This window comes from Hemiscyllium ocellatum, chromosome 31 (assembly GCF_020745735.1).
Source record: "Hemiscyllium ocellatum isolate sHemOce1 chromosome 31, sHemOce1.pat.X.cur, whole genome shotgun sequence".
Lineage (NCBI taxonomy): Eukaryota > Metazoa > Chordata > Chondrichthyes > Orectolobiformes > Hemiscylliidae > Hemiscyllium > Hemiscyllium ocellatum.
The window spans coordinates 8,841,990-8,855,958 of NC_083431.1; the positions used below are offsets into that span (position 1 = coordinate 8,841,990).

Genomic DNA, 13,969 nt, shown 5'->3' on the forward strand with positions numbered 1-13,969 from the left:
GAAAATCTGCAGGAAGTTTATTATATTTATAAACTTCCCTTACTCAAACATTATCTAGAATTAGCTAGATTTTGTATATATTCTTTAGCCAAACACTTAATTATTAAGGTTTTACGACACTCAAAGCTGTTTCTCATTTCAACATTTGTCTACAAAATGAGCGCTTATACACACACACACACACAAAATAACAATTTCTAAGTAAAATAAGGGACAAAATTCAGTTTAATTACTAAACCAAGTCTGATTTTCGAATCAGCAGCTGCATGGCCTAGAACAATATAATCCCATTATCTCACCCACTGATGTTATAATTGTAAATCACTGCTAGATGACAGATCCAAATAAACATTATTTTAATAAATGGAATTGGAGTTGATTTACAGTCCTCTTCAAGTCACAATGACCAAAACAATTAAATTTATACCATGGTTTTATAAGTACAACAAACAATAATGCTCCAGATTTTGTAGTAAAAGAACAGGGAGACAACTGCTGCTTATCACTGAGTGTAGATGAGACAGCAACTTCTAGCACTCATGGAGAATGATGCAGAAATCAGAATGTTGCTGTCTGGAGTTCTTGTGCTCGTCCGCAAACCTTGCTTTAACAGTATCTCTCAGAAAAGACAGTGGCTCATGTTATTGGGTGTGAACTCTTAGCATTTAGATACTCACCAAAAAGACTTTAGGAGTTTTCCGGTGAAAGTCATTCTTAAACAACGTGATAAACTTTAATTACTGTCATTGCTTTTAGTACAAACTACAACAAAATGTTCAGTCCATTATTTCAGATTTTATTTAATAAAGATCTTGTCTCTTAATTGCATTTCTTCCCCCCACTCCATATTGTCTGCTACATGATTTCATATTAAATATTTTAAATTCACCCTACCTAGTTCAGACTGCATGCCTCAGTAAGGATTCGTCAAATGGACTGGTTGAGATACAGTCGTCTTTCCTGTTTGTACTGGTCCCAGAAACTCTATACAGGGATATTTTTCAAAATGGCTTTCTAACCACAGCAAGTCAGCACAAAAACCCATTGAAGAACGACGACCAAATATAAGCCAAAAGAACAGAATCAGCCATCATCCACAAAAAAATTGAGTTTTAAAAAAAGTACTACAGGTGTCAAATCACTGCAAACTATTCTTAATAGCAAGTACAGTAGACAATTACCTGAAATTGGACAGAACAAATGTACTGAAGTCATAAGCAGGAACCAGTTCACTAGAAGGAAAAGAAAAATGAAATTTACAAGCGAAATTGCAGTTATCCAGTTTGCTGAGTTGACAAGAGGATGTAAAAATTTCACCAGCACTTAGCTGTACTGACATAAACTAAAAGTAGAACACCCTCACTATTCTGACAGGCTTTTATATGTATGTCGATGATCTATTCACTATACTTTTAAAAATTAATTCATGTGGGCATGGCTGGCTAAGCCACATTTATTGGCCATGCCTAATTGCCAATCTGCAGTCACATATAGGGCAGACCAAGGTTAACAGTTTCCTTCTCTAAAAGGACCTTAGCAAACCAGACTGGTTTTTCCAGCAATTGACAACAGTTTCATGATCATCATTAGACTCTTAATTCCAGATTTTTATTGAATTCAAATTCCATCTACAAAGGCAGAATTTGAACATAGATCCCCAGAACATTGCCTGAGTCTGTGGATTAATAGTCTAGCAATAATACCACCAGACCTCTGTTACCCCCTTAGCTCTCAAATATTCTCGATGGAGGAAAAAAAATTGTGGCTTAGAGATTTTAATAAGACATGAGACAATACTATTATTGGCACTGCACTGGAAACATGCTGAAAAAAATTCTTACAAGTCTTATGACAATCAAATAAAAGAGATTATTTCTGAAGCAGAAATGCATTTTCATTTGTTTGAAACATTTGCTGTCTAAAAGGGCAGCAAAACAATTAACTCTTTCCAATATTGGCATAGTTTAGTCCCAAATGGTTAGAAGTGGATTTTATACACAATCTCAAATTAAAATGGGATGCCTGTAAACTATCTTCCCTCCTTGCACCCTATGCCACACAGTAAGGTTAAATTTATGAGCATAGCTCCAAATGCAGATTTGCACTTCGGCAGGGAGCACACCAGCAGGAGAAGAAATGTGATAACATATGGCGACAGCGTTCAGAAAGTTTCAAAAGATATCTGAACCATTATCAGCCATTCAAAGGCTGCACCGTACATCAAGGGCACCACAGGCCTAAACTAATTCTTAAACATAGCAATTGCCTATTTGAAATAGCATTTATTAATTATCCAAAGGAAACTGTATATCATATAAAGTGAATACAAAGTCTTTTGTGGTACAGTAGTTGCGTTCCTACCTCTAGGAAAAAAGGTTGGAGTTCAAGACCCACATACTCCAAAGGCTTGTTATGATATCTCTGAACAAGGCGATTGAAAATATCCATAAAGTGAATCTAGATCTTATGCAGATCTGCCTGCTTTTCTTGCTTATTACTATCACATGTGTATACCAAGGATACAGTGAAAATTGTCATTTTAAGTGCGTTACAAGCTGATTATACGATACAAGTGAATTAGGGTAACAGAACAGAGTGCAGGATACAAAGTTACAGCTGCCAAGAAGTTGCATAAAGTAATTAACATGAAAATTAAAGACGTCCACTCAAAAATTCAGATAACAACAAGGAACAAGCACTTGCACATGAATAATACCAAATGTGGCGACTGGTTTCTTGAACTGAACAAAACAGAATACTAGTCTATCCAAATTTCCTAATGCCATTGAGGAATAATAGCTGCTCTCCACTTTGCATTTGACAACAGAGATTAAAACAGCTCTTAATATATTTGTTGACATCATAGTGTTTCAAGCCCATAAATTTCTCTCTCAACTTCCCCATTAAATCAACCAGAAATACCAAACACAACCATGCTACAAACCAAGGTAAAACACAAAACTTTGTGAAACTCAAATCTAAACTGCTGAAAATACACTTTAGTTAGAACCTGCGCACCTTATGCCAGAACTGAAAACAAACAGAATTATTTTAACTAAATATGGGGTGGGGGAAGAGAGAAAAATCAAATAATAGACAATAACACCAAAGTAGCAGATTAAATTACCTGCAAACTGTGGGATAGGAACAAAATTCCATCTGCTGTGTATTATTAGCAATGCATTGTTAAAACACAAAGTATTACACCCTTTGTTTTTACGCTCAAACTGCCTATCGACTTGTTATGTATTGTTAACATTTTCTGCTTGCATCAGATTTCCAGCTTCCGTGTTTTTGTCTTGTAATACCTGGTGAAGTCTGGTGGGACAGGTGTTGTGACAAATGAAGCCATGGGTTTACGATGGACTTGTTGGAACATTAGCAGGATTTCTTGACTTTTCAGAATTAATTCACTTTTACTGCAGGATCGCAGCTGTATGGAAACAAAAACATCTGCCAGACTTCATTTTAAAATCAGATTTATAAATATCAACTTAAAATAAGAAAACTTATGAGGAGTGAGCCGCGAACTCTGTCTTCTCATTTGTGTAGGAAACTCTGTTGCACTTTGCACCTCACTCAGGTGACCTTTCTGCAGGTAAATACCCAGCAAGTACCAGTAAGTTAAATTATCGTAGTGGCAATAACAGCCAAACAGTTCTAACTTCATATATTTCTTAAGCTTAATAGCTGCCAAAGACAGCTGTAGCACCATCAATATTAATGCAGTTTACTCTGGACAGACCGGGATCAGAATATCCGACATTCATAATCTGTGTCATTCAATATCTTGTTGCTGGTACACGTACCAGCTGGCTTTACAATAATTAGTTTTAGTCTTATGATATATTATCAAAAGGTCAATCTATCATAAGTTATTGGTAAAACTACCAAGTTCAGTAATTATGAACCCAAGAGCCCCATAATTCATTTTTCTTCAGCCAGTTTGGTTACCTGATGTTCTACTTCCTGTAGCAGTGACTCGAGCAGTTCAGTCTCCTGAGTCAATGATGTTTTCTGACCTAGAGAGAGAGAGAGAGAGAGATTATATTTAAATGTCTATCCTCTTTGCAGAAATTTACAGATTTTATCAAGATTACTTTGAGACACTTCATCCAGAAATGCACATTTCCTTGAGAGAGAACCTACAATGCAATAAGGCTGACACCACTGGCACAGTAGAGTAAGAAGGGCTCTGCTCTCAGCACAGATCATCTCTATCCAGCAAAAGGAACACCACCAAGATATTTCAAGTATCTGAAGGTAGTGAGTTGTGTCTCCAGATGGCAGGTAGTCACTCGGTCTGGTTATAGGGTAATGGGTGGGTCTAAAGCTGGCCACTGGAAGGCGCCATTCATCTCCTGGGCATTCTGGCTGCTTTGTACCCATCTCATTTGTATCTGTAACAAACAGACCTCCCACTTCTGGAATGTAGTTAAGCAGTTACAGGGGATACACCGCACCAAGAAAACATATTTTGAAATCATTAAGTCTCGAATTATTGGTATATCTACAAAAGATGTATACTGTACCCATTAAAGTTATAAGTTTGTTTTTCAGATGTGTGTCCAGTCTCGCAATCATCATTTCCACAGCATTCCTAATCTCTCTGACACGTTCATCCTTTGCACTGCGTACTGCTTCCACGTTTCTTTCCTGGTTACAAAAACAATTTTCATAATATCATAAGCTACATTGAAAAATAAATTAGGAAAATGTTCAATAGCAAGTTTTGAGAAGATTTGTAGCTCAGGTTGAGGTTCTGATGTAGATTTGTTCACTGAGCTGGATGTTTTGTCACCATTCTAAGTAACATCTTCAATGAGCCTTCGGATGAAGTACTGGTGGTATTGCCCGCTTTCTATTTTTGTTTGGGTTTCCTTGGGTTGGTGATGCCATTTCCTGTGGTGATGTCATTTCCAGTTCTTTTTCTCAGAGGGTGGTCAATGCGTTCGTTGAAAGAGTTCGGGTTGGAATGCCATGCTTCTATATTCTCCTGTGTCTCTGGCTTGTCGAAGTGGTGTCCTTCCTCATTCGTATGTAAGGATACTAGTGAGAGAAGGTCATGTCTTTTTGTGGCTAGCTGATGTTCATGTATCCTTGTGGCTAGTTTTCTGCCTGTTTGTCCAATGTAGTGTTTGTTACAGTTCTTGCAAGGTATTTTGTAAATGACATTAGTTTGGCTTGTTGTCTGTATAGGGCCTTTCAAGTTACATAGAACATAGAAGGATACAGCGCAGTACAGGCCCTTCGGCCCTCGATGTTGCGCCGACCGAATCCTACCTAACCTATACTAGCCCAATAACTTCCAAATGCCTATCCAATGCCCGCTTAAATGACCATAAAGAAGGAGAGTTCACCACTGATACGGGCAGGGCATTCCATGAACTCACAACCCGCTGTGTGAAGAATCTACCCCTAACATCTGTCCTATACCTACCACCCCTTAATTTAAAGCTATGTCCCCTAGTAACACCTGACTCCATTAGCGGTAAAAGGTTCTTAGTATCTACCCTATCTAAACCCCTAATCATCTTATACACTTCTATCAGATCTCCCCTAAACCTTCTCTTCTCCAATGAGAACAGCCCCAAGTGCCTCAGCCTTTCCTCATAAGATTTTCCTACCATTCCAGGCAACATCCTGGTAAACCTCCTCTGCACTCGTTCTAAAGCTTCCACATCCTTCCTATAGTATGGCGACCAAAACTGCACACAATACTCCAGATGAGGCCGCACCAGAGTCTTATACAACTGCAACATGACCTCAGGACTCCGGAACTCAATTCCTCTGCCAATAAAGCCCAGTACACCATATGCCTTCCTCACAGCACTATTTACCTGGGTGGCAACTTTCAGAGATCTGTGTACATGGACACCAAGATCCCTCTGCTCATCCACACTACCAAGTAGCCTACCATTAGCCCAGTAATCCATCATCTTGTTATTCCTACCAAAGTGAACGACTTCGCACTTAGCTACATTGAATTCCATTTGCCACATTTCCGCCCAGCTCTGCAACTTATCTATATCCCGCTGTAACCTACCACTTCCTTCCTCACTATCCACAACTCCACCGACTTTTGTGTCATCCGCAAACTTGCTTACCCAGCTTTCAAGTCCTTCCTCTAGATCATTTATAAAGATAACAAAAAGCAATGGTCCCAAAACAGATCCTTGTGGTACACCGCTAGTAACTGCGCTCCAAGATGAACATAATCCATCAACTACTACCCTCTGTCTCCTTCCAGCCAGCCAATTCCTAATCCAAACCTCTAATGTATCCTCAATGCCATACCTCCAAAGTTTTAGCATTAGCCTACCATGGGGAACCTTATCGAACGCCTTACTAAAATCCATATACACAACATCTACTGCTTTACCCTCATCCACTTCCTTGGTCACCTTCTCAAAGAACTCAATAAGGTTTGTGAGGCACGACCTGCCCTTCACAAAACCATGCTGGCTATCCCTGATCACGTTATTCCTACCCAGATGTTCATAAATCTTATCCCTTACCATTCTCTCTAAGACTTTGCCCACCACTGAAGTCAGACTCACTGGCCTATAGTTGCTAGGGCTATCCCTACTCCCTTTCTTGAACAATGGGACCACATTTGCTATCCTCCAGTCCTCTGGTACTATTCCTGTTGACAACGACGACATAAAAATCCAGGCCAATGGCTCTGCTATCTCCTCCCTAGCTTCCCATAGGATCCTGGGGTAAATGCCATCAGGCCCAGGAGACTTATCTATATTCATCCTTTCCAATATTCCCAAAACCTCTTCCCTGCATATTTCCAGGGCATCCATTCTAATTATTTGTGATTCCATATTCACATCAGCAACAGTGTCCTGTTCCTGAGTGAATACTGATGAAAAGTACTGATTTAATGTCTCTCCAATCTCCTCCGCCTCCACACACAACTTCCCACTACTATCCTTGACTGGACCGATACCTACCCTAGTCATCCTTTTATTCTTGACATACCTATAGAAAGCCTTTGGGTTTTCCCTAATCCTACCAGCTAAAGACTTTTCATGTCCCCTTCTCGCCTCTCTTAGCTCCCTCTTTAGCTCCTTCCTGGCTACCTTATAACTCTCTATCGCCCCTACTGAACCTTCACGCCTCATCTTTGAGTTCATTAGCTGCTTTTTAGTGTGTTGGTGGGTTTGTAGACTACCATGATGCCAAGGTATACAGGAAAGCCACACACACAGATCAAGCCCCAAACTACGAAAGCAACCATCCCAACACACACAAAATAAGTTGCATCAAGACACTGTTCAAAAGGGTCACAACACACTGCAGCACACCAGAACTGCAAAAAGAGGAAGAACACCTCTACAATTTTTTCGTCAAAAACGGATACCCGCGCAATTTCATCAACAGATGCCTAAGGGAAAGACAACAGAATGAGGACATGCCACAACCCAAAGGACTAGCCACACTACCATACATCAAGAGCATTTCCAAAGTGACAGCCAGACGACTGCGATCACTAGGACTCATAACAGCACACAAACTAACAGCCACACTCAGACAACAGCTCACCAGAACGAAGGACCCGGTACCCAGCATGAGCAAAACCAATGTAGTGTACAAAATCCCATGCAAGGACTGCACAAAACACTACATAGGACAAACAGGAAGACAGCTAACGATCCGCATCCATGAACATCAACTAGCCACGAAACGACACGATCAGCTATCCTTAGTAGCCACACACGCAGATGACCAGCAACATGAGTTCGACTGGGACAACACTACTAGTATAGGACAAGCCAAACAGAGAACAGCCAGGGAATTCCTAGAGGCATGGCACTCATTCACAGATTCAAATCAATAAGCACATCGACCTGGACCCAATATACCGGCCACCGCAGCGGACAGCTGGAACTGACAACCGGAAGCGGCAGATACAAATCACTATAAATGCAGGAGGAAAGATCACAGAAGCACTTTGCTGGAGGCTCCCAAGCACTGAGGATGTCACCTAGACAGGGGACGAAATGTCTGCAACACAAATTCCCAGCTCGGCAAACAGAACCACAACAATGATAAATGATGCCCACAATAGACTTCGTAAATACAGCCAGGAAATTTTGCGCCAAAAACCTTTACTCACTAATGCAACAGACCATGAATGGACAGACACAGTGCAACAAGCCATTGACATTAGACAGTGACAAACACAGAAAATGAAAAACTAGACCTGCGGAAATAAACTAGATAAATTTACACAAAATAACAACATAGAAACATGGATAAAAAACATATCTGACCGACCCTTAACAGACACTGAAAAAGACGTCTTAGTAAGAGGATTAGATTACAGCTTCCAGGACGCGGACAAGAAATATTTCTTAGCGGCATTAGAAACAACACTGAAAGACAACCAACTCACAGAAGAAGCCCAGCAAACCATCAGACAGACAGTCGCACCAACATTAAGCAGGAAAAAAGGAAAGAAACACACTCAATACACAAAAGGAAGCACTAGAAAGACTAAAAAAAAATTGTTATCCTACCTGCAGACAAAGGACGCTTGACAGTCATTTTAAAATCAGAGACTAGATTGAGGAAGTGAATGCACTACTTGCAGATACCAACAAGTGGCGAGAGACCCAACCCCCATAATTAGAGAACCAAATCACAGCCATACTCAAAAAAAATCAGAAATCTGGAAAAATAAACAAGATCGACGTTCAAAATAATGAAACCAGATGGATCCAACACATCACGTTTCTACGGGTTACCCAAAATTCATAAACCAGGAGTGGGCTAGTGGGGTGTTAAGGGGGTGGTTAAAATGGGAGCAATCATCACAACATCCACAAACGAAGCTGCATTAGAACAGTATTTCAACAAGCCACCGCACACTGCAGTACAGAGGAACGATGGAGAGCAGAGGAAAATCACCTATACAGCGTATTCAAAACGAATGGGTCCCCATTGAACAGTCCACCGATTTCTCAGCAATAAACCCAAAAAAGCAGATAAAACATGTCTAGAATCCCTAGCCCCTCATGTAGGGGAAATTGGCATCTTGGAAATGACTGCCAGACTACTCAGACTCTTTGACATCATGGTAGCCCACAAACTCATCAACACACTAAAAAGCAGCTAATGAACTTGAAAGACCCTATACAGACAACAATCCAAACTAATGTCATTTATAAAATACCTTGCAAGAACTGTAACAATCACTACATTGGACAAACAGGCAGAAAACTAGCCACAAGGATACATGAACATCAGCTAGCCACCAAAAGACATGACCCTCATTCACTAGTATCCTTACATATGAATGAGGAAGGACATCACTTTGGCTGTGACAACACATCCATCCTAGGACAAGCCAAACAGAGACACACGAGAATTCCTAGAAGCATGGCATTCCAACCCGAACTTTGTCAACAATAGCATCGACTTGGATCCCATTTACCACCTCCTGAGAAAAATAACCGGAAATGACATTGCCAATCCAAGGAAACCCAAACACATAAATAGACAGTGGGCTATAATACCAGTGCTTCATCCGGAGGCTCACTGAAGATGTTACCTAGTATGGTGATGAAACGTCCGAAAACTAACTTTCCAGCTCAGCCAGCAAACCTACATCCAAAATGCTTAATAAATTATCACTTACATTTGGCATTGTATTTGTAAAACTCCTCTCATTTACAAGCATTTTGGAAAGCATCAGTTTGAATGATTAATTTTGACCTTTTCAATAACTTAAACTAAGGAAATGAGTAATTATGTGCTCAACTTTAAATCAACTTTAAGTTACATTTTGCAAACACCAAAGATCCCTGTTTTTGCACTAATGTGCATGTGACTGTGCACAGCAGTCATAACAGTTTGCGACTAAATTAGTTGCTATCCACATGTTTTACTTTGGCCCTACAAGCTGAAGCTTAAAGTTTTAAAAGAAAAGTGAAAGAGTAAGAATTAACTCGGATATCCTTACGTAAAATGAAACACATTTTCATCTGTAAAGAGCAGAATTAAACCCATCAACTTCCTTCTCATCAGCTTCCTTTATTTTGTCACGCAGTCAAGAAGTAAAGGATTTGTTCCCAGATTTTCAAATGCTGAGGTTCGAGATCCAAACTGGAAAGTATTGTGCTTCCATTTAGCACTGACTTTAGAAATGTGCAAATATTGTGTATCTCAGGTCTAAGAACACTAACTATCACGTCTTGAGAATAACAATCTGAAACCTCAGAAGTGCCACAGTGAAGCTCACAGCAATGTATGTCTGGGCTGTTGGTTAGAGTCCAGCTAGCACCAATGGCAGAAATAGACAGAAAAAGTAGAGTACAAAATAAATTTAGCTATTCTCAGCCTATCTCCTAATGCAGAGGTCTAACCTTGGCTTCATGATAATAGCCTTGCCAATGGCTATCGGTTCAACTTCACTTGAAATTTAAGTATACAATTTACTTTTACACAGTTCCAGAATGTGGCATTAAACAAGGACCCTGTTTTCCCCCTCAGTCATAAAAGATTCTATGACTTTATTCAAAAAGGAGTTGGGAGTTCTTATGGTGTTGTGGGCAACATGCAATTCTCAAAACAACATCACCAAATACAACTCGACTGCTTGTGCATCTGATTATAGTTTGACATTTTGTGCACAAATTAACTACTCCATTAGTCCACATTTCAAAGGTATTTCCTTGGTTTTGAATTTCTTCACATCAGTCCAAGAACATGAAAGGCATCATATAATTCCAAGTTGCTTTTCCTTTCTTTCTAGCCTTTTATTTCTGGACCACAGCACGAAGTGTCTGAACTGACATGTTGCATGATTAGATAAAAGTATTCAAACCATATCCTAGCCCTTTACCTATTTCCTTGTACAAAGGTACAATGTCTTCACAAACCAAGAGAACACCCAACTGCCTGCTCATATAAAATGAGAAATGCACAACTTACAAGAATTCACACTATGCTCCCTTCTTTAATTTAGTAGCTTGGAGGCTTTGTCCTCAGCTTTTAAGAGATCACTGGCCCAAAGAATGATTGAAGGCTGATACATGTATTGGTTCACAAAGCCAACTCACTACAGAATTATTAGCAGTCAGATAGAGATTGCATTCCTGTATTCCATATTCCGGAATGGTGTCAAAGTAAAGATTTGAATAGTGATGGTGATAATTAACTTGTATTTATACACCTCCTTTAAAATCTCCAGGTAATTGAAAGATGAACAAGGAAAACAGGCATTACGGAAAAGGAAAAGAATATTTAGAAGAGACAACCAAAAGTTCAGTCAAAAGAGAGTCATAAAAGGAGAAGAAAGAACATAAAAAGAATGCTAGACAGTGGGACTTGGGTGACTGGAAACACAATATCAACAGTGGGATGAAAATGAGGCTGGGGACTTTTTGGGGCAGGAGAAGTGCAACAGAAAGTCTGGAGCTACATCAGAGATGAGGGAGAGATTAGTGGGCAGCACAGTGGCACAGTGGTTAGCACTGCTGCCGCACAGCGACCGAGACCTGGGTTCAATTCCTGCCTCAGGCGATTGGCCGAGTGGAGTTTGCACGTTCTCCCCGTGTCTGCGTGGGTTTTCTCCGGGTGCTCCAGTTTCCTCCCACAGTCCAAAGATGTGCGGGTCGGATATGCTAAATTGCCCGTAGTGTGAGGTAAGGGGCAAACATAGGGGTATGGGTGGGTTGGGCTTCGGCGGGTCAGTGTAACCTGTTGGGCCGAAAGGGCCTGTTTCCACACTGTAATCTAATCTAAAGATAAGGATTTTAAGTTACTTTTCACTACAGATTGCAATTTTCACGAGAAATAAGCGTATAGAGAAAGAGTAAAAATAAAAATAACACAGCCCAGGAGGGAATATCTTGACAAAGGACCAAAGTATTCTCATCTGAAATAGCCAGATCAACTGGACAAAAACAAAAAAGGAAGGGACGAGGATAGACTGTTGTAGGATATATAGTCAGTTCTATCACGTCCCAATGTTTAGACCCCTACGACCTTACCACTTCCTGCACCAAACTGATCAGTTCCATCAATCGACGACGCAGCTTTGCCACTTCATCATTAACTTTTGTAACGTGCTGTTCATAAATCTCAGCTAATGGTTTGAATGTGTGGCCCCCATGCTGCAATGAAAACACAAAATACTTCAGTGTAAAACCATAGAATCATACATTTTAATGAATATATGATCTTGGTTACAAATCAGCCAGAGACAGAGAAAATAAGAATGCAGAGGGGATCATAAACACAATCTCAATGTCAGTAGGCTTGCATGCTAGCAAAAACTGAAATATTGATAGTTGCTGCTTACTTGTCAATGGAGCACAAACATAAGGAATTGTGGCAGTTGCCCTCATTGTAGTACTTCAAAATGGACTAATATGCTTGAAAACATATTGCATTCATGTTGCTTTATAATTCAACTACCAAAGTGCAGAATCATATTACAAATCAGTATTTTACTATTCCATTCATGGTTAACAGTCCAATAGACATGTCTTTGTAGCTTACATCAAAAAACATTTCCACTGTAAGACATTAGTATGTATAATGGACAATTCACTGTTGACTTTTAAAAGGATACCAGATTTTTATAAATGGCTATTTATTTTTAATGATGCACATAAAAAAAAATGCATCTTGTAGCAGTTGACACAATCCATTGAAAATTATAGTGGCAATTCTAAGGAGTTTAACAATATTTGCAGGTTTCCCCATAGACAAAAAACATGACAGCGCACAGCTCTTTACAATTCCACATCATGTTACAGGAACATTGTTACACAAATATTTGAAGAATGGACAAAGAAGAGTTTCTGTTCTACATACCATTCCGCCCCAAAGTGCACATTGATGGCAGATGCACTTCTTGCATGTCCAACAGAATACACTCAGCTTCTCATGGTGACTGTCACACCTAAATATATTTTATTGTTTTATTTTTAAATTAATAATTTGAAGCACTTAAAAATAACCATCTTGCTCTAAAGCTACAAACTTGCAAGTTGAATTCCATTTTTAAAAGTTTGCTTTTACATTAATGACTCAGGAAAGCTAGTCCAATGGGATTGAGGTTTTCTCTCAAATGCTTGCAGAGTTTCTACAAAGCAGCAGTGGGTCACCACAGTGATTCATACAAACATCCTGCAAGTTGGGATATTGGGTGATTCTTGCAGAGATGCTACAAGAATAATTCTGCTCCCATTGAATTCATAGTATTTGTGAATGATTAAGAGTATGTTAATAATTTAATCATAGGTGCACAAGGAAATTACTTATATTGCTGTAGATCGAGTCAGGACCAGATTGGATTCCAGATTTAAATAAAACAAACTCAACATTCTAGTTAGCCTCCCTGTTGTTCATCTAGGGTGAAGTTTCTCAAGATAGTCTTCAGCAGAATAAACTGATCTTACTTTACAGGCTGTTTAGCCATCAAGATGCCAAGTATTAGAACTTCAAAAATGAGATAACAACTGTTCAGAGATAGTATATTACTGCTAGAGTGAAGGGCAAGGCTGGTAGGTGTAGGGAATGCTGGATAACGAGAGAAATTTAGGTTTTAGCCAAGAAAAAGGACGGACCATATGCCAGGTAAAGATATCAGGGAACAAGAATCCCTAAAACAGCATAAAGGCAGAAGTATATTTGAGGGAAATCAGGAGGGCAAAAAGAGGACATGAGGTAGCTTTGGTAAACCAGGTTAAGGAGAATCCAAAGGAATTCTACAAATACATTAAGGACAAAAGAATAACTAGAGAGAGAATAGGGTCCCTTAAGAATTAGGAAGGCTGCCTATTTGTGAAACTGGAGGATATGGGGGAAGATACTAAACGAGTATTTTTCATCAATGATTACTATGGAGAAGGATATGGAAAAGAAGATTTGGGGAAATAAATAGCAACATGTTGAAAAATGTCCATATTATAGAGATGGTAGTGCTGGATGTCTTAGAATGCAA

At 39.5% G+C, this 13,969-nt stretch overlaps 1 protein-coding gene across 3 annotated transcripts in view; it reads right to left on the bottom strand.

Annotated features, from left to right (window-relative positions):
• Positions 1-13,969, bottom strand: part of trim37 (tripartite motif containing 37) — a 108,675-nt gene that overhangs the window by 67,945 nt on the left and 26,761 nt on the right. For all 3 annotated transcript variants that reach the window (XM_060847836.1, XM_060847838.1, XM_060847837.1), the window contains exons 7-12: positions 12,838-12,925; positions 12,009-12,131; positions 4,533-4,656; positions 3,955-4,022; positions 3,309-3,433; positions 1,182-1,232 (exon numbers count right to left, since the gene is read on the bottom strand). In XM_060847836.1, coding sequence (XP_060703819.1) covers positions 1,182-1,232; positions 3,309-3,433; positions 3,955-4,022; positions 4,533-4,656; positions 12,009-12,131; positions 12,838-12,925 — 579 coding nt within the window. The remainder of the gene's footprint in view (positions 1-1,181; positions 1,233-3,308; positions 3,434-3,954; positions 4,023-4,532; positions 4,657-12,008; positions 12,132-12,837; positions 12,926-13,969) is intronic.